This window comes from Pleurodeles waltl, chromosome 1_2 (assembly GCF_031143425.1).
Source record: "Pleurodeles waltl isolate 20211129_DDA chromosome 1_2, aPleWal1.hap1.20221129, whole genome shotgun sequence".
NCBI classification, from domain to species: Eukaryota; Metazoa; Chordata; class Amphibia; order Caudata; family Salamandridae; genus Pleurodeles; species Pleurodeles waltl.
This window is the reverse complement of record NC_090437.1, coordinates 450,723,767-450,751,440: the sequence shown is the minus strand read 5'-3', so window position 1 is coordinate 450,751,440 and position 27,674 is coordinate 450,723,767. Positions and strand designations below refer to the sequence as shown.

General features: G+C 46.3%; 1 protein-coding gene across 2 annotated transcripts in view; it reads right to left on the bottom strand.

Annotated features, from left to right (window-relative positions):
* PLAA (phospholipase A2 activating protein) overlaps positions 1–27,674 on the bottom strand; it is a 296,517-nt gene that overhangs the window by 228,980 nt on the left and 39,863 nt on the right. For both annotated transcript variants that reach the window (XM_069240757.1, XM_069240766.1), the window contains one exon: positions 9,296–9,431. In XM_069240757.1, coding sequence (XP_069096858.1) covers positions 9,296–9,431 — 136 coding nt within the window. The remainder of the gene's footprint in view (positions 1–9,295; positions 9,432–27,674) is intronic.

Below are 27,674 nucleotides of genomic sequence, written 5' to 3'. Positions count from 1 at the left end.
ATGAGGAGTAGACAATGTGGCAGCTTTACATATATCAGCCATTGGTATGTTTCCTAAGAATGCCATAGACGCACCTTTCTTTCTTGTAGAATGTGCTCTACGTGTGATCAAAAGTTGTCTTTTTCCTTAATGTAACATGTTTGTATACATCTAACAATCCATCTTGCTAACCCTTGTTTAGAGATAGGATTGCCTTTACGTGGCTGCTGAAAAGCAATGAAAAGTTGTTTTGTTTTTCTAAAATCTTTAGTTCTATCTATGTAGTACATAAGAGCTCTTTTGAGATGTACAGTATGAAGAGCTCTTTCTGCAACTGAGTCAGGCTGTGGAAAGAAGACTGGCAATTTCACTGTTTGGTTGATGTGAAAAGGAGATACTACTTTTGGTAGAAATTTGGGATTTGTTCTAAGTACAACTTTATGTTTGTGTACATGGAAAAAAGGTTCCTCAAGAGTGAATGCTTGTATTTCACCAACTCTTTGTAATGAAGTAATCGCTATGAGGAAGGTAACCTTACATGTCAAAAATTGAATTTGACAAGAGTGCATGGGTTCAAAAGGGGTGCCCATGAGTCTGGTAAGTAGGATATTTAGATTCCAAGAAAGAAGAGGCGGTGTTCTAGGTGGAATAATGTGTGTTAATCCTTCCATGAAGGCTTTAATAACAGGCGGCAAGTCCAGGGGAGATAATGAGAAAAACAAGGAGGAGTCACCCACCAGTCAGGACAGCCCCTAAGGTGTCCTGAGCTGAGGTGACCCTTGCCTTTAGAAATCCTCCATCTTGATTTTGGAGGATTCCCCCAATAGGAATAGGGATGTGTCCCCCTCCCCTCAGGGAGGAGGCCCAAGGAGGGTGTAACCACCCTCAAGGACAGTAGCCATTGGCTACTGCCCCCCCAGACCTAAACACACCCCTAAATTGAGTGTTTAGGGGCGAACCTGAACCTAGGAAATCAGATTCCTGCAACCTGAAGAAAGGACTGCTGACCTACAAGCCTGCAGGAAGGAGAAAGTCGACAACTGATTTTGCCCCAACCCTACCGGCCTGTCTTCAATTTCAAAAACCTGCTCCAGCAACTCATCCGGCAGGGACCAGCGACCTCTGAAGCCTCAGAGGACTTCCCTGCACTACAAGACCAGGAAACACCTGTGAACAGTGGCCCTGTTCAAAACCAGCTACTTCTTTGCAACAAAGAAGCAACTTCCAAAGATTTCACGTTTCCCGCCGGAAGCGTGAGACTCTACACTCTGCACCTGACGCCCCCGGCTCGACCTGCAGAAAACCAACCCCTTAGGGAGGACTCCCAGGTGACTGCGACCTCGTGAGAAACCCAAGACGACCCCACTGGGCCCCCACAGAGATGCATGCAGAGAGAATCCAGAGGCTCCCCCTGATCGAGACTGCCTGTAACAAGGAACCCGACGCCTGGACCAAGCACTAAACCCGCAGCCCCCAGGACGAGAAAGAAATGAACTCCAGTGCAGGAGTGACCCTCAGGCAACCCTCTGGTTAGCCCAGTCGTGGCTGGCCCGAGAAGCACCCCGTGCCCTGCCGGCACCACTAGAGTGACCCCAGAGTCCCTCCATTGATTTATCTTACACACCCGATGCCTACTTTGCACACACCCGGCCGCCCCTGTGCCGCTGAGGGTGTGTTTTGTGTGCCTACTTGTGTGTCCCCCAGCGCTCTACAAAACACCCCTCGTCTGCCCTCCGATGACGCAGGTACTTACCTGTTGGCAGACTAGAACCGGAGCACCCCTATTCTCCGTAGGCGCCTATGTGGTTTGGGCCCTCCTTTGACCTCTGCACCTGACCGGCCCTGTGTTGCTGGTGTGGTGACTTTGGGGTTGCCTTGAACCCCCAACGGTGGGCTGCCTATGCCCAGGAACTTGAACTTGTAAGTGCCTTACTCACCTGAAAAACGAACCAATATTTACCTCCCCCAGGAACTGTTGATTTTTGCACTATGTCCACTTTTAAAATAGCTTATTGCCATTTTAACTTAAGCTGTGTAAGTTACTGCCCTAATTCAAAGTTCCTTACTTACCTATGTGGAGTACCTTGCATTTTATGTATTTACTTCATAAGTATGGTCTGTCAAGCGGGGTGTCAAGAAAAAAAAAAGGGGGGGGGGGGTAAAATAAAAAAAAAAAAAATGGTGTTTCCCATGTTAAGACCTACGCCCATACCACTGGACGGAATTACACTAAATTTGGCAGAAAGCTAACTTTCGGTACACAGATTACACTTTTGCTTATTTGGTGTGAATGTGTTCAGTAGTTTTTGAGAAACCTAAAGAAATCAAGCTTTTTATATCTGTGGCTGCGACGCCTTCATGAATAATGATGAGCTTATGCAGGGAAATGCACAGCTATAATTGTCTCCCAACACTTCAACCAGGAACTGTAGGAAGCCATCTTGGGACTCTGCTTCAGCCAAGTCCCTAAAAAAAAAAAAAAGTATATAAAAAGAAGAAGAAAAAAAAAAAAGAAAAAAAAAAGAAAGGGGGCCTGGGTACAGACACCCTGACCCCTTAGCTCTGGTGCTGGAGTCCCAGAGGGATCCTACCAGGGTAAAAAAAAAAAAATCATTTTTGTTTCCCAAAAACATTCTTACAGCAAATTTGCAAAAATAAAAAAATATAAAATACATAAAAGACACCAGAGGGGAGGGGCACGAATCAAAGGTTCCAAGCTGCCATTTTTGACGTTAGGGATTTGAAAGTCACACACCAGATCCACCTTCTCCAGGTTGAAATGTGGATGAGTTGGCAAACAGATATTGTAGCACTCTCTGGCTCACCTGTATGTCTTTGTTTACTTGGATGTCCACACAGTAGTGTTTCGTAACGGTGTTTATTGATGACCAAGCTGCTGCCATACAGACGTAGCCAATGGGTATGTCTGCTAAGTATGCTAGGGTTGCATCCTTTTTACTGGTTGAGTGCCCTCGGACGTGTGGGTAAAGTGTTTCCTGATCTATGTAACATGTTTGGATAGTTTCCACTATCGACAGTGCAATCAATCTCTTATTACTGGTGTATCCCTGTTTGCCCTTGTAAAAGATACAAAGAGTTGGTTCACCTTACAATTGATTCTTATTCTTGTAGGTAGTACAACAGTGCTCTTGCACATCCAGTGAGTGTATATCTCGCTTCTTGGTGTGTGTGACTTTGGATCTTGAAAAAAGGCAGAGCGTTGGATACTTTGGTTGAAGTGGAATTGTAAGACCACCTTTGGAAGGAACTGCGAGTGTTTGTAGGACAACATGGTCTTGGGGATTTTAATGTATAGTTCCTGAATCCTGTGTGCCTGTAGTTCACTGAATTTCTGTAGAGATGTGATCGCTATTAAGAATGTTCTCTTTAAGGCTAAAAACTTTAACTCTCTCTTATGCATTGCCTCAAATGATTCTGTCACCGACTGTGTGAGTACTGTACTCAGGTTCCACACTGGCATTGGTACTGCCCTGGTTGGCGCCACTCTTTGATCCCTCCAGGAATCTTTTCACTACTGGTAGTGTGAAAAACACCTGTTGTGCAGCTAGTGTATGTTACTATGTCAGCCAGGTGAACCTTAAGAGACGTGCATATCAGACCGCTGTCCAATATGGGTGAGCTAGGTTGGCATTGCACCATTCACTGCCCTCGTCTCTAGTTTTGGATGGTCACTGTACCACTATAGATATCTGATTCACTTGGTAGTGTAGCACTGCCTAAGGCTTGGTTTTCTAGCCTAATTTAGGATTTCCTTGGTCCTAGGGGGCAGCTGTAGGTGTCTGAACTTAAGGTTTTCAGTAGCCAAGCTACTAGGCTGAGTGTGGCTAATTCTAGGTGACACTTCTCCGTTCTGTGCAGTTAACAGGCCCAGTGTTGCTTTGATTGGTGTGACTGGTATGGACATTTCTATAGGTTCGAATAACATGTCTATCTGGCCCACTGCGGAGCAATGAGTATGAGTGATGACCCTAGTTATCGGATCTTTTCCAGTACTCTTGGGATCAGGGTAATCTGTGGAAAGACGTAGGTAAACATCCCTGACCATACTATTGACACAGCATTCCCCTCGGACTGCCGGTGTGGGAGCCTGGACTCAAAGTGTTAACATTTTGTGTTTTCAAGACTTGCACACAGGTCTATGCTTGATGTTCTCCAGCATCTGACCACTGTGTCCAGTACTTCCTGATTTATCTCCCATTCACGGGAGGTGTTTTGTTTGCTCAATCCTTCTGCGGCTGTGTTCTGCTTCCAAGGGAGGTGTATTGTTACTAGGGTTGTGGTCCATTTGATCACCAATTTCCATTTCTCCTGAGCTAGTTTCGACAGTGGGAATGACTTTGCTCCTCCCTGCCTGTTGAGCTCTAACATCCTTACTGTGTTGTCTGATTGGATAAGCACTGTCTCCCCACATGCACCTTTAATGTTTTCAGGGCTAGGAAGATCATCTTTAGCTCCAGGCAGTTTATGTGCTTCACAGCATCCGTAGGGTTCCACAGACCTCTGACCTTCAAACATGCCATGCGTGCTCCCCAGCCCTTGTGGAATGAGTTTGTTGTTATGGTCACCGTGAGAGCTAGTAGTTTGAAAGGTCTTCCTATCCTCACATTTGTCGGGCTCTCCCATTATATTTCCTCTAAACCTTTCCCGTGATAACCACTAGATCCTCCCAGCTACCCGTGGCTTCTTACCATCTCTCGTAGACACATTCCTATATGGGTCGCATGTGCAGTCTTCACTGTGGTATGAGGGGATGTATGATGCCATCACGCTCATCATTTTCATGAGTCCTCACTGCCCCTTCTGGAAGAGGAGAGAATTTGCTCAGCCGAGGCTTATTATGTTTAAGATCCAACTGTCTGAGGTGATTGACCTGAAATCCTGGAGGAATCCTTCTATTCTCCATCCCCCCACCCTCTGGTGTTACGTAGTGGGTTGTTGGTCGGTAGAGTCACTTGCTTGTTCCCCTTTTTGCAGGTTGCCCGCTCCATCTGGGTTTTGTGCGAACAGGCTGCCTCACCGGATTTTGCCACTGCTGTTCAGCAGGCTTGTGTGCTGATTGCTGGATGAAGCTTTGCTGCTGGTGTTGTTGTGGAGTGGATGAAAACCCAGCCCTGCCTGTTGGTCTACTTCCTGAAGAATCCTCCGAGCTGCAAAGCCACATGGCCTTGGCTGTTTCGTTGTCCTTCCTTATTTGTTGGAGTGTCTCGTCTACAGCAGTCCTGAAGGGTGTTTCCTCTGTGAAGGTCATATTTATGACAGATGCCTACACCACAGCCTTGAATCTGGAGACTCTGGGCCTCATATGCCTCCTAAAGTGGTACCCCTGCACATCTGTCTGCTGGCAGTATGCACTAAATTCAGAGCTGATTTGAGGCAGGAGCTGGCAATGTTCTTGGCCTCCTTGATCAGTGCCACAGCTCTCTTCTTGGAACTTCTCCAGAAGATTCTGCATGAGTCCTTCCATTGCCTCCCATTGCGGGTGTCCATACCTATTGATGAAAGCATTGGAAAATGCAATTCTCCCTTTCCATCTTCTTATCCATCAGGTCCAGTCTTTTGCTATTTTTCACTGGGAGTGGCGTGATTGACGAGGGGGTGTTATTCCTCTTCCTGGCCATCGCTACAGACTGAGTCTACTGGCACGTTCCCCTTGATATATCGGGGGTCTTGAATGCAATGTTTATATTTTTTTCCCCACTTAAGGGGTGACTGCCCTGGCTGGTTCCTTGAATGCTTTCTCAGCGTGGTCAAAAATGCTGGGAAGCATGGGAAGGTACAGATTTGCCTTCTGTGATGGCCTCGGGGTTCCCATGAGATATCATGTTTCTGCCCTCTCTTCCTCAAGCTGGACCCAAAGTGTGTTGGTAAGCCTTTTAATTAACCCACACCTTACTATGGGGATTCGGAGTCTAGATCCTGCCGTTTGTTATCAAACTGGTCCTGCCTCTCCATCATGATAGGCTTGTAAATCAAAGAGGTCTGCCTGCTCCTTTTAATGCAGATCCAATGTCGTGGGCGCTTCAATGTCTGGTAGGTCTTCTTCCAACTTGAGAATTTTGTTGGTATGTGGACTGTCTTCAAGGACTCTTCAAACTCTTTCTTGAACTTCAGTAGCTCCACTATTTTGGCCTAGACTTAGTTTTTTTTTTTCCCCCCCTTGGCCTTGAGAGAGCATCTGACGTTGGTTGTCAAGCAGGGCTTTCCCTTCAGGCCTGCTGGCTCCTTATCCTACACCACCGTGCTTTTTCTTTTTGCTGCCTCCTTTGTGCATAATGGCGTTGAAGGTTGGCTCAAATGTTTGCGCACCTCCCCCTACCGCCCCGCCCCCCACCCACTGGTTCCTTATGATCAGGACCAGTGTGGTTCTTTCTGTTTGTGCTGACCTTTGGTTGTCAAACACTTTGTTGTTGACACCAAGGTGACTTTCGGGGATTTGGGATCTTTTGTTACCATCTGCCGCTTGGCCTTTTTGTTGTACCTTGCCACCTTTTTCTCAGCCTCTGCTCTTTTGACGTGGACAACACTCTCTTCGGCATCCGACTCTACACTTTGTGCTGCCCCTACTTCGGTAACGTTTTCCTCACCATCACTGGAGAGGCCGCAGTTCTACAGGGATTCCTATAGTCTGTGGGTGGCAGCCATGGATTGGTGTGCCAGTCATTGCTTTCACCTTGTCTTGAGTCTTTGCTACAAGTTTGGTGCAAGCTTCATAGTCATCAGCGCTGTGATCCGTCGGGTGGCACAGGTTACAGACCTCATGTGGATCCCTCTGCACAAACTTGTGGTAGCGAACAGGCCAGAATTTGAAGGGGGTACTCTCCATATCCCTTGGCTGGGCAGCCTCCAGCCATGTGGTGCTCAACGATGGGGTCCCCCCTCATAATCGAGAAGGCTTCCTTCCTCAGTCTCCGATGTTTCTCATGTTCTCCAGTGATTATCTGGATTTTTGGGTGGGTGACTTTTTCTTTCCTTTCTCTACAAATTTTCCAAGATTCTTCGGAGCTCTTCCAGTGTACTTTCAAATCCAGAAAAAAAAAAAAAAAAAAGATCTTTAGACAGTGACCACGCACTGGAGTTTCTGGGGAGCCCTCAGACGTCACCCAGGGGATGGGCTTACCACTAAATAGTAGTCAAAGATGTCCACACTAGTAGAACAAGCACTGGCAAGCCAACAGGGGTCTCGCCTATGCAAGAGCTATTGGCTTTGTCACGGTCCTTTAGCCTACTATAGGACAGTGCAGCTGCTGTGCATCAAGGCTGAAAGTTAAAAAAAAAAAAAAAAAAAAAAGCACAGATGCAGTCAATGCCGGCTGCATCACAGAGCTTGCACAGCAGCTGCACAGTTGTACAACATTGCTTAAAGTCATTAACAAAGCCAATCGCTCTTGCATAGGCAAGACCTACTGGCATTGCCAATGCTTGTTTTTCCAGCGACTCTCAAGGATATTTTGCTCCCTCCTCAAAGCTATCGGACCGTGGGACAAGACTCAATATAACAGATGGCTTGTGATGGTGAAAAGGAAAGTGCCTTCGGACTCACTTCCTTCGTTGCTTTGGTTTTACAAAGCGGTCCTCTGAGCAACTAGTCAATTAAGTGAAGAACCAATAAAAAAATGGACATTCGCGCAGAAAGTTCTGCTTTTGAATGTAAAACAAAATAAAGAAAAATAAACCCTCAAACATTTTCTATGAAGCCTCTCTAAAGCGGTTACTCTTCTGAAAAAAAAAAAAAATTGGGAATTTGGAGGTAGAACATTTTCACTTACGCAATCTGATAATTCAGAAATCAGAATGGCTTTTTGAACAGCATACTAATGTGCTGGATCTTATTCTCGTTGAATTGGGTGTTTTCACACCAAAACATCTGCACATTTTTCAGGTTTTCCTTGAACTGCACGCATATGACAACACAATCTACCGCAAACCTAGATATACATGTAGGCTTCTGCATTCAGCCACACAGCTTCAAACCCCTGTTTGACCTGACAGTGGTGACTGGAAACACCTTTAGCCTCTGGCTAACTAGGTCATGGTTTCTTCTAAAGGACAAGGACGAAGTCATCTGGACACTTGCCGTTGTCAACACATGGGCCCTTTGAGCAAACACGGCATTCTCTTTGACAGTGTACATGCAATCTGTTTAATAAATAACCCAAACTAGCACTTACTTGAAAATCAATGAAATATGAACTGCTCAAAATAGTGACCAAAATTATGATTAAGGGGACTGCTCTGAGCCTAGGAAGAATGACCATCAAATGTGACAAGTTAAGAACAAGATTTACAGGCCTGGTTAAAGAAAGGGAGCACTCAGAAGCATAAGACATCGCCTGACTTGACCTTGATCGCTGAATACCCAGCAAACGTTACGAAAAAGAGTTTGTGGAAGAATACCAAAATTACGGTTTAGGCAAAGGGTGGACCGAATTGAACCAGAACAACCTAAAGCAAATAAAACCAGCAAATGGAAAGCAAGTAAAGATGAGTTCCAAACCACAAAGCTAAAAGCAAGCAACAGGTGGAATGCTTTCCTAGGTTAACTTTCCCCAAGATGTCTTTAGCATACCCAGACAGCTGTGCTGTCTGCTAGACTGCAAACTTAAACAAGCATTTGAAATGCAATGGGTCTTGCATTACATCGAGTTACAGCTATTAGCGTTGTAAACACCTCATCGGACTTTTCTTGACACATTAAATTAAAAACAACAAAAAAACGAGAGTGATAGCGCTGTGTAAAACACAGTGCGATCACGCTGCGGAGTAAAGAGAAAAAGTAGTCCAGAAACCATACGGAAAACATAGAGCCTCGTAGGTTTCCTGTACTTTACCGGTGCCCTCGAGGAGGGCTAAACACTGGAAAAGGCATGAAGTATGCATGCCTTTCACGAATGAAAACAAGTGGCTTTTAAAAGGCAAGCCCACAAACCAATGTGAGTGACTGACGTGGCATGGGCGTGGTTAAAATCCCCCTAAAGGGAGATTAGAAGAGGGACGGAGCGCTTTGAGCTCGTCCCTAAAAATAAAGAGAATAACTACATGACACAATTCCAGACCCAACCACTATATGGCGGAATAAATGCAGAAAAGGTTCATGCTGCAAAACCACCAACATTCGCTAGATAAGAGTTTGGTGCTTACGGCATAGTGAATGCCATGTGTTGATAACCATTACATGGTTCAATTATGAATAACTTTTCTTTCCATATGCTACCTTTTAAAACAATAATTTTGTTGATTGTTTACAATGCAAACATAAATAAAAATATTAAAACAGAAGTTCAGTTTCACTTGGTACCTTGAGCCTACAGCAATGTCACCATTGTCCAAGACACAACAGCACCAAATGGACTGAGCCGGAAGCGTGATTGTCTGCACACATTCCCCTTGCTTCCAGATTCTCATGGACCGATCCTCTCCAGTGGTTACAAAATCTAGAATTAAAGCACAAAAAGGTGTTTAGTCTCAAGCTGCAAGCATATAGCGTTTAATACAATTGTGACTTTCAAACATTGGGAGTGGAGTCAGCCTAAGCACAGAAAACAGCTCCCACTGCTAATTTGATCAATTTAAACCTATAACAGGATATGTGAATCATAATAAAGATACTGGGACAGCAATACAGACCACTCTGATAAGGAAGATCCTGTTAAACGGAAATGCTATGCGCACGGATACCTCAACCCAAATAAGATCCAGCGAATAAACACCTAGTAGACTCTAGTCTACCAGTCTTCTCAGGGACCTTTGATTCTCATACATCTATCATGAACCACACAGCTAGAAAGCCATAGAAATGTTTTCAGTGCACTGTAGAAAAAACTCCTAAGAATATTACAGGAGGCCATTTGCACTTGTTATGACCGTCATCGGTCTATGGCTATTTTTGCAATTTGTCCATCTCAAAATATAAAACTCAGGTGATCTCTCAGGTTGTGGCACTAGAGAAACCCATGGAGGCTAAGATATTACTGTTGGGGGCATAGGTGGATGTCTCGTGTACCAGGGAACCTGGTTGAAATTAGCCATGGAAATTGCAAAGCGAAATATAGAGAAATCATGGGGCACAGCAGCAGCTCCTCCGCTATGTCAGAGGAGTGTCGCCCATCCACCAGCAGCTGTAAACCTTAAAAAATAAAACAATAATAAACAATGTTTATTATCATTTTATTTTTAAAGGGGCGTGCCATGGGAATGAGAGGGACAGATGGCACTCCCCTCAGTGTCCACGTGTGTTTGGCCGGCCGTGTCGGGCCCGCCAAACACACATGTGCACTGAGCTCTCTCCAACCCGGCACTGTGTTGTCGGGTTGGAGACAGCAGGCCCAGGATCCCAGTCTGCCTGGGAGTGCAAAGTCAGGGCGACCCGGCCAATCCGAATGCTGCTTTTATGTTGCTAGCAGCATGGGAGCAGCGTTAGGATTGGCCACAGGGCAGGTGGGGAACCTGTCCCTGCCAGAGGAGGCTAAAGAGTGGCAGGGAGTAAGGCAAGGTTTTTTTGGTTAAATTTAATAATTTCCTTTTGCTTTTTCCCACCTACTCCATGTAAGAGGTCGCGCTGCCCTTTACCGCACCACGAGCCGCAACTGCTTGGGCAAGCAGGAGGTTCCTGGACTGACGGACTGGGAAAGGGATTTAGATTGGTGCCAGAGGGCATAGTGTGATATTTAGAAGAGGATGGGGCTGCCCTAGGAAGTGGGGGAAGGTCTGGGGGGTGTGGATGGCCTACAAAGGCTTGGACCTGTTGGACACAAAGGATGCATGGGAGGGGATGCTAACAGGACAGGCCTTCTTGGTTTTAGATCGATAGTGTCTTGGCCATACAAATGCACTGTGACTGGCTGGCAGGTGGATATAGCTCCTCCTATCCATGTTACTGAGGGGTGAAAACATAATGTATGCATCAACTTGTACTGCCATGATTTTGTATCCTATTTGTTCAATAAAAAGAAATTCACAAAATATATATAAAAACCCTTCTACCAAATGAAACAACAATTTATTTAAATCCAAACACATTTCTTGTCATTTTTTTAACATTAACATTTAACTCTCCTTGCAGACTGGGGCACTCTGCACTTATGTTCTTATTTAAACAACTACAACATCCACATTCCATGGTCACATATGTTCTGTCACTGTAGGCAACCATTTTTAGCCAACTGACTTTCTTCCTCTCAGCTGCCTCCACAGACTAATGTCGTCATGAAACTAGAATGTCTCAGTAGACTCTCGCATTTAACACTACTGAAACAACTTCTCGACCTGCACATCCAATAATGTGGTCTTGGTGGAAGACATCCCTTGAAAGTCTCTGATGTACCTTGTCCAATAAACATGAAACATATTCATCATTTTATACATATTCATGGAGGCTGTGAAATTAGGATGGCAATGTGTGCTTTAGACATCTACAAACCACTGCTTGATCAATTATTTGAGGCAGCTTTTCAGTTCAAATAGAATTTTGCATATCTGTATTTAATTTTTTTTTCAGCTCAGACCCACAGTAGCAACTCATGCTCTAACACAAAGTATCTCAGTTTAGACGAAGAAACTCCTGGACACAAACTGAGCTTTCTTCTTTTTTACTCTCTTGTGAGAATACAGTTCACGATTCAGTTCCATGTTCACAAGTACTATTTACATGAATGTTTCTAAGTAGAAAGTTTGAGAATGATCCATTTAGCGAACCATCCCATTTCAACTCAGACCCTTCTTTCCCTACCCTTCTCTAAAATCCACCTTACATGCAAATTACATAGTTTTTTATACTCTTTAAATGAAGTGTAGCAAGGTTCACAACTTGATTATTTAAACAATGTCCATGTTTCTTGTTTTGTAGCAAGATGATGTTTTTGGTTATCACATTTCTCTGATGTTCCCATAACGAAACCACATTCTTAGCAGTAAATACGCTTACTAATGATAGTGTGATTCAACAAATGGTATAAAAAGAAATATCTGTGCAAGCTGTTCATTATGGACTTCTGTTTCTTTTCAGCTGCATGTGAATAGTGGGCTCTGCTGTGAACGGAAGCATGTTATTTAAGCTTCAATCACATATGTTCCATTTAAATTGGCATTTGCTTTCTCTCTCAGTGCATCAACTGCTAAAGTTGCTTTGTGAAGCCACCAATAGACAAGAAGATGCCCATGTGCAAAGAATGAATACTACTCTATCAGAAAAAGACTTGAAAATTAGATGGGCACTACTGTTCTGTATTGTATTCGGTTGGTACCTTTTTGTTTAGTTTGCTTTCCTAACACTTGTTAAGCCCAAAGCCTTTTTGCCAGCTGAAAAAAATTGCATTTGTATAATTTAATAATAATGAGTCCTACCCATGAAGAGGTTGTGAAGTGTTACAATTTGCCTCAAATTCCTGGATGCTGAAAGGGTGTTGCTTGCACTTTGACCTTCATGGGAACAGATAGGTGAAAAGCATGAGGTCAGAAGCCTTGTACTTGAAAACGGGTGTTGCACAGGATGTATTGATTGATCCAGCTGCACATGCGGGTACTTAATGTCTTTTGGATTGAAAATGTTATATTTAGAAACTGCCATTAGTGAGCATCAGAGGTGTCCACAAAAACAGAAGGAGGGATTATTTATTGTAGCTAGTTCACCTGATAGCGACCAAAAGGCTTTCACCACATGGAGTCTATTCAGCAGTAATGGCGCCCCAACCTACTGTAAATAAACCACCACGGAGTACTGTACATAATTTACCCAGGAAGGAAAAACCTATCCCCACTGAAGATAAGACCACATTATGCACATCTGTTACAAGCTTATTGCTAATTCATTTATCCCTTAGGGAACAGCCAAGTCTGGCTTTGATGTATCCGATGAGAATCCATGTTGGGACTGTACAATGATGGAGGATGTACTAAGAATTGACCGACTGATGGTATGGAAAACTTTGATGGAGTTTGTTAGGATGCAGGACAGTTGACAATATGGGTTATGGAAAGACACCGACCAGATGAAAAACTCTAAAGTCTCATCTACGTAATAGGCAAATGAGATAGGGGAAATGCTGGGGTAAGTGAAGTAGGGAAGATAGGTGAAAATCACAGGAGAAGCATGCGTTAGAAGAAGGGTCTGGAATTATGGCATCGAGTAAGGAGGGGGTGTGGGATAGGTTGTTGCATAAGAAAGCAGAAATGGGGTAAAACTAGTTTTCAGGGGGACTGGAAGATAAGTTTGGCAGAGGAAGGAGACATATGGAAAGATTTATTGAAATACATAAATTAAGGGAAGGGACGTCTGTTAGTAAGGCATGGATGAGACCAGGAACAACAATTTGAGATTGTTGGGCAACATTTAGTTGTTTATCTGCTTCAAGGGGTGGCTACCTTTGGGAGAAAGAAACCACAGAACGGAAGCCAAAGTAGTGCAATGCAAAACTCAGGGAAAAGTGGACAAACCTAGAGGAGGCCAACTCACAGAAGGTCCTATGGAGACCAATATGCATGTTTGCTCACAAGTTGCCAAAACATACCATCATTATGCAAGGAAAGCATTTGACAAGGTGAGACAAATGGGTATCAAGTAGTTACACTCAAACCTATTTCTAACTGTGACTCCACATGTTTACTCTTTAACTTCTAACTATTTGTGCATTAAAGCCATTCTTAATTGGTCTGTAGGAAAGTCACTCTTTTGGCATGGTTACACCCACTTTTTATCTGTTTATCAGTTGGTTTAGACAGTCTCCAATAGGAACCTGCTAACCAGGACCCCAGTGATTGTGCGCTCTCCTCTAAATTTGGTTGCTTTACACCCCACAAGTGGCATACTGGTGTACCCCTGTAAGTCCCTAGTATATGGTACTTGGATACCCAGTACACCAGGGGTCCCCCCATGGGCTGCAGCATGTTTTATGCCACCCATAGGAACCCATGCAAACTATGCCTACAGACCTGCCATTGCAGCCTGCGTGAAAAGGTGCATGCACCCTTTAACTACTGGTAACTGCACCAGGTCACTGTAAGTCATCCTTATGGTAGGCCTTCTAGCCCAGTAGGCAGGGTGCAGGTTCCTGTGTGTGAGGGCACTCCTGCACGAGCAGAGGTGCCACACGAACTCCAGTCTCAATGCACTGGACTTCGTAAGTGTGGGGAAGCCATTTTATGAGTGTACTGACCACAGGTCACAGGTCTAGACCCTGCGGTCTGGCTACATAATGGTATCAAACCTGTCAGAATCATACACCAATACTAATGCCAGTATTGGTGGCATGATTCTATGCACTCTGAGGGCTCCTTAAAGGACCCCCGAGTATTGCTTCTATCAGTCTTTCAGAGTTTGCAGGCAACCCGCGCTGCTGCAGCCTCTCGGGGGGGGGGGGGGGGGTCTGCCCTCCTGCTGCTTGACCAGCTCAGGCATGGGAAGGCAGAACAAAGGATTTCCTGTGGGAGAGGAAGGCAACACCCGCTCCTTTGGAAATAGGGTTTACAAGGCTGGGGAGGGGCAGCCTCCCCAAGCCACCAGTTTGCTTTGACAGGCACATTTTGTACCCTCCTTGAATAAACAGGTTTGCACCAGCCAGGGACCCCCGGTCCCTGCTGCGGCACGGAACTGGACAAAGGAAAGCAGAGTGACCACCCCCATGCCCATCACCACCCTATGGGTGGAGCCCAGAGCTCCTGCAGTTGGCCACTTGATTCTGCCATCTTGAAAACAAGATGTGCAGAGGCACCTGGGAGCATCTTTGTAGCCAGGTCAGGCAGGTGACGTCAGTGACCACCTCTGATAGGTGGTCACCGTGCAAAGCGATCAAGGTCCCTTTTAGGCTATTTAAGGACTCCCTTGCTGGTGTGTCCCCAGATTCGGCATGCCAGACTCCACCAAGACTCCTCGGCAACAACCTCTTCTGCTCCTGGCCATTGGAACAGCAACTGGACACTTCAAGAACCAACAAGACTTCAACTCTCCAGACAACCTCCTCTTACAACATTGTTTACCCGGCTCCTTCCAGCAACTGCAACATTTCCATGGCTGTGCATCCTCTCGGGTCGGAAAGACTTCAGCTGCACCAAGAAGCAAGAAGGATTCTGCCTTGGAGTGAAGGAGTCACTTACCTGCATCTGCTGGCACCTAAAGGCAACAATGTCTGGCTGTGTGGACCTGCACTCCTCTGGAACTGCGTGGATCCTGCAACACAGATGGTGGTGGAGTAGAGTGGTCCCTCTGGTCCTCTCTGCCTCTGTGCATTTTGGGAGACTGTAAGCCCTTAACTCTCCTTGTAGGACGTACCCCTGTGCACTGCGACTCTTGCAGCAACCAAGGCTTGTTGTCTCCTGTTCATAGGGATCTTCAGGCTCCACATAGCCCTGGCCTCCAGCACTTCATCCTTGCAAGGACAGACTCTCTTCTGCTGCTCCAGCAATGTGGGATTCCTCTCCAGGTGTGCAGACTAGGCCTCACTGTGACTTACTGTGCTGGCTGCCAGTGGGCTGCCTGTGCAGGCTGCGACTGCTTCTACTGGTTCTCCTGACTGCTGAGGGTCAGCGCAGACTCCCCTCCAAAGGTCGAGTCTCCTGGACCTCGCTGGTCCTCTTCAGCTTTGCAATACTTCTTCTGCCCTGGTTTGCATTTGTCAAGGCTTGTTGGTTGTCCTCCTGACTGCTGACCTCTCTGCAACGCGACGCCTAGCATGGGACATCTTCTGCACAACTTCAGGGACTCCCCTGCAGTGCCTGGGCTCCGCAGTTCGTCTTCATCCTTCTTCGTCGACAGAGATCTTTACCCACAGAAGGGTGGTCAGTGGCTCCTGCCCAGTCTGGACACTTCATTGTGGAATGGACTCTGTCCCCTTCTTTTGCAGGTCCTCTTCTTCCAGAATCCACCTTTGGGTTCCTCTGGGTTACTGTTCTTGCAAAGTTCCTTTTCTAAGTCCCATTGTTCCCCTATGGATAAAAAAACAGGTAACTTACCTCTGTTGTCATGGTCGCTAGAGGTCATCTAAGTACTCAGCTCCCGACTAACCATTCCACATCCTTGGATGGGGGACCTAATTTCACATTTCACTATTTTAGTATAAGGTTTGGCCCTCTCCTAGAGCCCTAGCTATTTTCTTCTATTTCTTGCCAATGCTTGTTGTTTCCTATTATAATTCCTAATTATTACTTTATGTAATTTATTTCAGTTTACTATAATAAAGTACCTTTATTTTTGCATCACTGTGTTTCCTTTCAAGTGTGATATGTTGCTGTGCGACTGCTGTGGTATTGCAAGTGCTTTAAACTTCCCGTAGGTAACTCTTGGCTGCTCAGCCACAGCTACCTCTACAGAGCCCTGGCTTCCTAGACACTGCCTTCATTCACTAATAGGGGTTGCCTGGATCTGGTATAAGGTGCCAACACCATAGGTGTCTACCACACACCAGGCCAGCTTCCTACAACGGAAAGAGAGGATGAAAATGGTAGACTACTTGCCTTATGTGACACATGAAATGTACTTTAGAAAAAAAAAAAAAAAAAAAAAAAAAAAAAAAAATACCTTGAATTAGTAATGAGCGTTGCTATTAGGCAAAAATTAATCTTATCAAACTAATTACTAATTCCTGTATGTACAGAACAGAATTTGAAGTTGGGCTCTTGCATCCTTCACAGAAACCCAAGAGTAGCTAGTTTCATAACTTGTCATAGTTAATACATACTAATTGAAAGTGTAAACCCTCTTACACTTGTTGGTCATGTTATGAATGAAAACTCATGTGCATGTGGAGGATTTCATCCTGTAATGAGCAGTGTAAAGTAAGGGCACTACTCTTTTAACATGCATATTTGGATTTGGTATTTGTCCCCAAATCAGCATTCTTATACCATATATATTCTTACTCAAAGTTGGACAAAAAACACCTTATTTCCATTGCAGCACTACATGGTGGTAAGGGGTAACAGCAATAAGAAGTTGAGAAATCATGAAGAATTAGAAGTGTTGCTCAGTTGTTCTCTGCTGGGCCAGACATGGTTTGAAAATACTCAACAAGACACAAATCAGGGTCTTGCTGTCAAAATTAAGTAGGAGTAAAGTACTGCACAATCCCACATATTTACCGTCCTCAAAACACTTATTAATTAAGCTTTAAAACATTTCCAGCATTAACTGCTCATGAGTTCCAGCACTGCCTTCCTTTATAAAACAATTTTCAAAACACTAATTGTAAAGAAATGGCTCCCTGTTGCAGTTACCCCCCACTTTTTGCCTGATACTGATGCTGACTTGACTGAGAAGTGTGCTGGGACCCTGCTAACCAGGCCCCAGCACCAGTGTTCTTTCACCTAAAATGTACCATTGTCTCCACAATTGGCACAACCCTGGCACCCAGGTAAGTCCCTTGTAACTGGTACCCCTGGTACCAAGGGCCCTGATGCCAGGGAAGGTCTCTAAGGGTTGCAGCATGTCTTATGCCACCCTAGGGACCCCTCACTCAGCACAGACACACTGCTTGCCAGCTTGTGTGTGCTGGTGGGGAGAAAATGACTAAGTCGACATGACACTCCCCTCAGGGTGCCATGCCAACCTCACACTGCCTGTGGCATAGGTAAGTCACCCCTCTAGCAGGCCTTACAGCCCTAAGGCAGGGTGCACTATACCACAGGTGAGGGCATATGTGCATGAGCACTATGCCCCTACAGTGTCTAAGCAAAACCTTAGACATTGTAAGTGCAGGATAAGCCATAAGAGTATATGGGCTGGGAGTCTGTCAAAAACGAACTCCACAGCTCCATAATGGCTACACTGAATACTGGGAAGTTTAGTATCAAACTTCTCAAAATAATAAACCCACACTGATGCCAGTGTTGGATTTATTAAAAAATGCACACAGAGGGCATCTTAGAGATACCCCCTGTATTTTACCCAATTGTTCAGTGCAGGACTGACTGGTCTCTGCCAGCCTGCTGCTGAGAGACGAGTTTCTGACCCCATGCGGTGAGAGCCTTTGTGCTCTCTGAGGACAGAAACAAAGCCTGCTCTGGGTGGAGGTGCTTCACACCTCCCCCCTGCAGGAACTGTAACACCTAGCAGTGAGCTTCAAAGGCTCAAGCTTCGTGTTACAATGCCCCAGGGCACTCCAGCTAGTGGAGATGCCCGCCCCCTGGACCCAGCCCCCACTTTTGGCGGCAAGTCCAGGAGAGATAATGAGAAAAACAAGGAGTCGTCACTGGCCAGTCAGGACAGCCCCTAAGGTGTCCTGAGCTGAGGTGACTCTGACTTTTAGAAATCCTCCATCTTGTAGAAGGAGGATTCCCCCAATAGGGATAGGAATGTGACCCCCTCCCCTTGGGAGGAGGCACAAAGAGGGTGTACCCACCCTCAGGGCTAGTAGCCATTGGCTACTAACCCCCCAGACCTAAACACGCCTTAAATTTAGTATTTAAGGGCTCCCCTGAACCTAAGAATTTAGATTCCTGCAACTAACAAGAAGAAGAGGACTGCTGAGCTGAAAAACCCCTGCAGAGGAAGAACAGAAGACACCAACTGCTTTGGCCCCAGACTTACCGGCCTGTCTCCTGCCTTCCAAAGAAACCTGCTCCAGTTACGCTTTCCAAGGGACCAGCGACCTCTGAATCTGAGGACTGCCCTGCTTCAAGCAAGACAAGAAACTCCCGAGGACAGCGGCACTGCTCCACAAGAACTGCAACTTTGTTTCAAGGAGCAGATTTAAAGACCCCTGCAACTTCCCGCAAGAAGCGCGAGACTTGCAACACTGCACCCGGCGACCCCGACTTGACTGGTGGAGAAACAACGCTTCAGGGAGGACCCTCCGGCGACTCTACGACTGTGAGTAACCAAAGTTGTCCCCCCTGAGCCCCAACAGCGACGCCTGCAGAGGGAATCCCGAGGCTCCCCCTGACCGCGACTGCCTGAACTCCATTTCCCGACGGCTGGAAAAGACCCTGCACCCGCAGCCCCCAGCGCCTAAAGAAACGGAACTCCTGTGCAGGAGTGACCCCCAGGAGGCCCTCTCCCTTGCCTAGGCGGTGGCTACCCCGAAGAGCCCCCCCCTTGCCCGCCTGCAACGCTGAAGAGATCCCTTGATCTCTCATAGGAAACCATTACAAACCCGACGCGTGTTTGCACACTGCACCCGGCCGCCCCCGCGCTGCTGAGGGTGTACGTTTTGTGCTGACCTGTGTCCCCCCCGGTGCCCTACAAAACCCCCCTGGTCTGCCCTCCGAAGACACGGGTACTTACCTGCTGGCAGACTGGAACTGGGGCACCCCCTTCTCTCCATTGAAGCCTATGTGTTTTGGGCACCTCTTTGACCTTTGCACCTGACCGGCCCTGAGCTGCTGGTGTGATAACTTTGGGGTTGCTCTGAACCCCCAACGGTGGGCTACCTTGGACCAAAAACTGAAACCTGTAAGTGACTGACTTACCTGTTAAAACTAACATTACTTTACCTCCCCCAGGAACTGTGAAAATTGCACTAAGTGTCCACTTTTAAAACAGCTTATTGTGTTTTATGTAAAAAGTATCCATGCTAATGAAATGATTCAAAGTTCCTAAAGTACTTACCTGCAATACCTTTCAAATGAGATATTACATGTAAAATTTGAACCTGTGGTTCTTAAAATAAACTAAGAAATGAAAATGTCACTTACCCAGTGTACATCTGTTCGTGGCATCAGTCGCTGAGATTCACATGGTCTGCATAGCTCGCCATCTGGTGTTGGGTCGGAGTGTTACAAATTGTTTTTCTTCGAAGAAGTGTTTTCGAGTCACTGGACCGAGTGGCTCCTCCTTCTGTGCTCATTGCGCATGGGCGTCGACTCCATCTTCGATTGTTTTCCCCGCAGAGGGTGAGGTAGGAGTTGTACTATAGTAATAGTGCCCGCGCAATGAAATGTGTAAGTATGTACCTATTAAAGGTTTAAATAATATATATACAAATGTACAAAATTGAAGGTAACTTCTGAACTGCTACAGGCTTCCGGGGAGGTGGGTGGGCCCATGTGAATCTCAGCGACTGATGCCACGAACAGATGTACACTGGGTAAGTGACATTTTCAGTTCGATGGCATCTGTCGCTGTAGATACACATGGTCTGCATAGACTAGTAAGCAGTTATTTCCCCATAAGCGGTGGTTTAGCCTGTAGGAGTAGAAGTTGTCTGAAATAGAGTTCTTAATACAGCTTGACCTACTGCAGCTTGTTGTGCGGATAGCACATCTATACAGTAGTGTTTGGTGAATGTGTGAGGCGTAGACCATGTGGCCGCCTTACATATTTCATGCATTGGGATGTTTCCTAAAAAGGCCATTGAAGCACCTTTTTTCCTTGTTGAATGTGCCCTGGGAGTAATGGGCAGTTGTCTTTTTGCTTTAAGGTAGCAGATTTGGATGCATTTAACAATCCATCTGGCTATACCTTGTTTTGATATTGGGTTACCTGCATGAGGTTTTTGGAATGCAATAAATAGCTGTTTAGTCTTTCTGATGTTCTTTGTTCTGTCAATGTAGTACATTAATGCTCTTTTGACATCTAATGTATGTAGTGCTCTTTCAGCCACAGAATCTGGCTGTGGGAAAAAAACTGGTAGTTCTACCGTTTGATTTAGATGGAACGGTGAAATAACTTTTGGTAAAAATTTTGGATTAGGTCGTAGGACGACCTTATTTTTATGTATTTGTATAAAAGGTTCCTGTGTTGTGAACGCTTGAATTTCACTTACTCTTCTCAGAGATGTAATGGCGATGAGAAAGGCAACTTTCCAGGTTAGGAATTGTATTCCGCAAGAGTGCATGGGTTCGAAAGGTGGGCCCATGAGTCTTGTTAGGACCACGTTTAGGTTCCATGAAGGAACAGGTGGTGTTCTTGGTGGTATAATTCTTTTAAGACCTTCTATGAATGCTTTGATGACTGGTATCCTATACAAGGAAGTTGAATAGGTAGTCTGCAGGTATGCAGATATTGCTGCAAGGTGTATTTTAATAGAAGAGAAGGCTAGCTTTGCTTTTTGTAAATGGAGCAAGTAATTTACTATATGTTTTGGAGTTGCGTCTAGTGGTTGTATCTGATTATGATGGCAGTAACAAACAAATCTTTTCCACTTACTTGCGTAGCAGTGTCTAGTGGATGGCCTTCTGGCCTGCTTAATGACCTCCATACACTCTTGGCTAAGTTGTAAGTGTCCGAATTCTAGGATTTCAGGAGCCAGATTGCTAGATTCAGCGATGCTGGATCTGGGTGTCTGATCTGTTGGTTGTGTTGCGTTAACAGATCTGGTTTGTTCGGCAGTTTGATGTGGGGTACTACAGAAAGATCTAGCAGTGTTGTGTACCAGGGTTGTCTTGCCCACGTTGGTGCTATTAAAATGAGTTTGAGTTTGTTTTGACTCAATTTGTTTACTAGATAAGGGAGGAGAGGGAGAGGAGGAAAAGCGTAAGCAAATATTCCTGACCAGTTCATCCATAGGGCATTGCCTTGGGATTGTTTGTGTGGGTATCTGGACGCAAAGTTTTGGCATTTTGCGTTCTCTTTTGTTGCAAATAAGTCTATTTGAGGTGTTCCCCAGAGTGTGAAGTAGGTGTTCAGAATTTGTGGGTGGATTTCCCATTCGTGGACTTGCTGGTGATCTCGAGAGAGATTGTCTGCCAGTTGATTCTGGATCCCTGGAATAAACTGTGCTATGAGGCGAATTTGATGGTGGATTGCCCACTTCCATATGTTTTGAGCTAATAAGCTTAACTGCGTTGAATGTGTTCCTCCTTGTTTGTTTAGATAATACATCGTTGTCATGTTGTCTGTTTTGACAAGGATGTATTTGTGGGTTATGATTGGTTGGAAAGCTTTTAGTGCTTGAAAAACTGCTAATAATTCTAGATGATTTATATGCAGTTTTGTTTGATGTATGTTCCATTGTCCTCTTATGTTGTGTTGATTTAGATGTGCTCCCCACCCTGTCATGGAAGCATCTGTTGTTATTACGTACTGTGGCACTGGGTCTTGGAAAGGCCGCCCTTTGTTTAAATTTATACTGTTCCACCATAGAAGCGAGAGGTAAGTTTGGCGGTCTATTAACACCAGATCTAGAAGGTGACCCTGTGCTTGAGACCACTGTGAGGCTAGGCACTGTTGTAAGGGCCTCATATGCAGTCTTGCGTTTGGGACAATGGCTATGCATGAGGACATCATGCCTAGGAGCTGTAGTATTGTTCTTGCTTGTATTGTTTGATTTGGAGACATGTGTTGAAGGACTCTGTTGAAATTGTGAATTCTTTGTGGAGTTGGCGTTGCTACTCCTTTTGTCGTGTCTATTATGGCTCCTAGATATTGCTGTACTTTGCTTGGCTGAATGTTGGATTTTGCAAAGTTGACGGTGAACCCTAGTTTGTAGAGGGTTTGTATGACTTGATTTGTGTGGTTTGAGCATTGTGTGAGCGAACTGGTTTTGATTAGCCAGTCGTCTAGATACGGGAATACATGTATTTGCTGCCTTCTGATGTGTGCAGCGACTACTGCTAGGCATTTTGTGAATACCCTTGGAGCGGTTGTTAAACCGAAAGGCAATACTTTGAATTGGTAATGTATTCCTTTGAATACAAACCTTAGATATTTTCTGTGTGATTGATGTATTGGTATATGGAAATATGCGTCTTTGAGGTCTAGGGTTGTCATGTAGTTGTGTTTTTTGAGCAATGGTAACACTTCTTGTAGTGTGACCATGTGAAAGTGGTCTGATTTGATGAATATGTTTACTACTCTGAGGTCTAGAATTGGTCTCAGTGTTTTGTCCTTTTTTGGTATCAAGAAGTACAGTGAATAAACTCCTGTGTTTATTTGTGTGCTTGGTACTAATTCTATTGCATTTTTTTGCAGTAGTGCTTGAACTTCTATCTCTAGAAGCTGTGAATGGTGTTTTGATAAATTTTGTGATTTTGGTGGTATGTCTGGAGGGAATTGCAGGAATTCTATGCAATAACCATGTTGGATAATTGCTAGGACCCATGTGTCTGTAGTTATTTCCTCCCATGCTTCGTAATATTGACCTATCCTTCCCCCCACTGGTGTTGTGTGGGGGGGGTGCGTGACGTGTGAGTCACTGCTTGTTGGTAGTGGTTTTGGGGCTTTGAAATCTTCCTCTATTCCTAGGGAATTGCCCTCCTCTATACTGGCCCCGAAAGCCTCCCCTGTACTGTCCCTGGTAGGTGGACGGTGCGGACTGTGAGGTACTGGCTTGTGTGGCCTGACCCCGAAACCCTCCTCTAAAAGGTGTTTTGCGGAAGGTGGTATAAGATCCTCTGCTCTGCGGGGAGTAGAGTGCGCCCATGGCCTTGGCAGTGTCAGTGTCCTTTTTGAGCTTTTCTATGGCTGTGTCGACCTCCGGACCGAACAGAAGTTTTTCGTTTACTGGCATGTTAAGTACTGCCTGCTGAATTTCTGGCTTGAATCCAGACGTTCTGAGCCATGCGTGCCTACGGATGGTAACCGACGTATTAATGGTTCTTGCGGCTGTGTCTGCTGCATCCATAGAGGAGCGTATTTGATTGTTGGAAATGTTTTGACCCTCTTCAACAACCTGTTTTGCTCTTTTTTGTAGATCTTTTGGGAGATGTTCAATGAGATGCTGCATCTCATCCCAGTGGGCTCTGTCGTATCGCGCTAGCAGCGCTTGTGAGTTTGCGATGCGCCACTGGTTTGCTGCCTGGACAGCGACCCTCTTCCCGGCTGCATCGAACTTTCTGCTTTCTTTATCTGGGGGAGGTGCATCCCCAGCAGTGTGTGAATTTGCCCGTTTTCTGGCAGCCCCTACCACCACAGAATCTGGTGGCAGCTGAGAGGTGATGAATACAGGGTCCGTAGGAGGCGCCTTATACTTTTTGTCCACTCTAGGCGTTACTGCCCTACTTTTAACTGGCTCCTTGAAGATCTCCTTTGCATGGCGTAGCATGCCTGGGAGCATAGGCAGGCTTTGGTAGGAGCTGTGGGTGGAGGAGAGGGTGTTAAATAAAAAGTCATCCTCTACTTGTTCAGAGTGTAGTTCCACATTATGTGTAGGAAGTTGGCTCTGTATGTGCTATTTCAAAGTAAGGAATAGCATGCACAGAGTCCAAGGGTTCCCCTTAGAGGTAAAATAGTGGTAAAAGAGATAATACTAATGCTCTATTTTGTGGTAGTGTGGTCGAGCAGTAGGCTTATCCAAGGAGTAGTGTTAAGCATTTGTTGTACATACACATAGACAATAAATGAGGTACACACACTCAGAGACAAATCCAGCCAATAGGTTTTGTTATAGAAAAATATCTTTTCTTAGTTTATTTTAAGAACCACAGGTTCAAATTTAACATGTAATATCTTGTTTGAAAGGTATTGCAGGTAAGTACATTAGGAACTTTGAATCATTTCAATTGCATGTATACTTTTCAAGTTATTCACAAATAGCTATTTCAAAAGTGGACACTTAGTGCAATTTTCACAGTTCCTGGGGGAGGTAAGTATTTGTTAGTTTTACCAGGTAAGTAAGACACTTACAGGGTTCAGTTCTTGGTCCAAGGTAGCCCACCGTTGGGGGTTCAGAGCAACCCCAAAGTCACCACACCAGCAGCTCAGGGCCGGTCAGGTGCAGAGTTCAAAGTGGTGCCCAAAACGCATAGGCTAGAATGGAGAGAAGGGGGTGCCCCGGTTCCGGTCTGCTTGCAGGTAAGTACCCGCGTCTTCGGAGGACAGACCAGGGGGGTTTTGTAGGGCACCGGGGGGGGACACAAGCCCACACAGAAATTGCACCCTCAGCAGCGCGGGGGCGGCCGGGTGCAGTGTAGAAACAAGCGTCGGGTTTGCAATGTTAGTCTATGAGAGATCAACGGATCTCTTCAGCGCTGCAGGCAGGCAAGGGGGGGCTTCCTCGGGGAAACCTCCACTTGGGCAAGGGAGAGGGACTCCTGGGGGTCACTTCTCCAGTGAAAGTCCGGTCCTTCAGGTCCTGGGGGCTGCGGGTGCAGGGTCTTTTCCAGGCGTCAGGACTTAGGTTTCAGAGAGTCGCGGTCAGGGGAAGCCTCGGGATTCCCTCTGCAGGCGGCGGTGGGGGCTCAGGGGGGACAGGTTTTGGTACTCACAGTCGGAGAGTAGTCCGGGGGTCCTCCCTGAGGTGTTGGTTCTCCACCAGCTGAGTCGGGGTCGCCGGGTGCAGTGTTGCAAGTCTCACGCTTCTTGCGGGGAGTTGCAGGGTTCTTTAAAGCTGCTTCTTGAAACAAAGTTGCAGTCTTTTTGGAGCAGGTCCGCTGTCCTCGGGAGTTTCTTGTCTTTTTCGAAGCAGGGCAGTCCTCAGAGGATTCAGAGGTCGCTGGTCCCTTGGAAGGCGTCGCTGGAGCAGAGTTCCTTGGAAGGCAGGAGACAGGCCGGTGAGTTTCTGGAGCCAAGGCAGTTGTCGTCTTCGGGTCTTCCTCTGCAGGGGTTTTCAGCTAGGCAGTCCTCCTTCTTGTAGTTTGCAGGAATCTAATTTTCTAGGGTTCAGGGTAGCCCTTAAATACTAAATTTAAGGGCGTGTTTAGGTCTGGGGGGTTAGTAGCCAATGGCTACTAGCCCTGAGGGTGAGTACACCCTCTTTGTGCCTCCTCCCAAGGGGAGGGGGTCACATCCCTAATCCTATTGGGGGAATCCTCCATCTGCAAGATGGAGGATTTCTAAAAGTTAGAGTCACCTCAGCTCAGGACACCTTAGGGGCTGTCCTGACTGGCCAGTGACTCCTCCTTGTTGCTTTCTTTGTTCCCTCCAGCCTTGCCGCCAAAAGTGGGGGCCGTGGCCGGAGGGGGCGGGCAACTCCACTAAGCTGGAGTGCCCTGCTGGGCTGTGACAAAGGGGTGAGCCTTTGAGGCTCACCGCCAGGTGTTACAGCTCCTGCCTGGGGGAGGTGTTAGCATCTCCACCCAGTGCAGGCTTTGTTACTGGCCTCAGAGTGACAAAGGCACTCTCCCCATGGGGCCAGCAACATGTCTCTAGTGTGGCAGGCTGCTGGAACTAGTCAGCCTACACAGACAGTCGGTTAAGTTTCAGGGGGCACCTCTAAGGTGCCCTCTGGGGTGTATTTTGCAATAAAATGTACACTGGCATCAGTGTGCATTTATTGTGCTGAGAAGTTTGATACCAAACTTCCCAGTTTTCAGTGTAGCCATTATGGTGCTGTGGAGTTCGTGTTTGACAAACTCCCAGACCATATACTCTTATGGCTACCCTGCACTTACAATGTCTAAGGTTTTGTTTAGACACTGTAGGGGTACCAGGCTCATGCACTGGTACCATCACCTATGGTATAGTGCACCCTGCCTTAGGGCTGTAAGGCCTGCTAGAGGGGTGACTGACCTATACTTGCATAGGCAGTGAGAGGCTGGCATGGCACCCTGAGGGGAGTGCCATGTCGACTTACTCGTTTTGTCCTCACTAGCACACACAAGCTGGCAAGCAGTGTGTCTGTGCTGAGTGAGAGGTCTCCAGGGTGGCATAAGACATGCTGCAGCCCTTAGAGACCTTCCTTGGCATCAGGGCCCTTGGTACTAGAAGTACCAGTTACAAGGGACTTATCTGGATGCCAGGGTCTGCCAATTGTGGATACAAAAGTACAGGTTAGGGAAAGAACACTGGTGCTGGGGCCTGGTTAGCAGGCCTCAGCACACTTTCAATTGTAAACATAGCATCAGCAAAGGCAAAAAGTCAGGGGGCAACCATGCCAAGGAGGCATTTCCTTACATTATGGAACTGAGCTGCTCTAGCCACCACTTGTGAATAGGCTGTGCTGTCCTCAGGTGGTGATGGCCTAGTTGGGTATGTGTCTGGGCTGTTATCAGACACTGGTGCATCGTACAAGTCCCACGCGTCTTGATCTTGATCGTCGTGGCTCATGGCGGTGTGAGCTGGCGAATGTGACGGGGTGTAAGTTGGCGAAGCCGGAGTTACAGGTGGAGGCGAGGGAGGAGGTGTTACCGTCTTTGCTGTTTGTTGCTGAGGAGCCTCTCGTGCTACAAACTGAAGTGTTCTCTTTCTTTTGACAGGTGGAAGGGTACTGATCTTCCCTGTCCCCTGCTGAATAAAGATACGCTTTTGCGTGTGATCCACTTCAGTGGATTGCAGTTCCTGTTCGAATCTGTGTCTTTTCATTTGTGAAGACATAGAAAGTTCTTCAGTATAGGAGCCTGAAACTGGGTCTGTTGCTTTTTTCGGCTCCGAAAACCCTGTTGTTTGTTTTTTCGGCTCCGAGGTAACCTTCCTCTTCTTTTGTGCCGAAAAATCTTGGCCTCTATGGTCTTCGGCGCCACTGTCTCGGCGTCGATCCGTGTCGACACCGAACTCTCGGTGTCGATGCTTCTCTTTAGCACTCTCTCGGTCCCGAGGAGGCTGCGTGCCGGTGTCTCGACCGGAGTCGGACGATCTCGACACTGAATGGGCCTTTTTCGGTGCCGATTGTTGGTCACCGTGAAGTTGGGTTGAGCCATGGCCGGTTGGCAGTGGCGTCCCCTGGGCCTTTTTGCCTTTTTTAATTTCTGATCTCGACGTCTTACTCACAGTTTTTGTATTGTCGAGTTCGTCGGAGTCTGAATCCTGGATGGAAAAGGATTCCTCCTGTTCCTCTTCTGTCTCGAACTGTCGATGCTCCTTTGGCGTGGACGCCATCTGCAGTCTTCTCGCTCGACGGTCGCGCAGAGTTTTTCGGGACCGGAACGCCCGACAG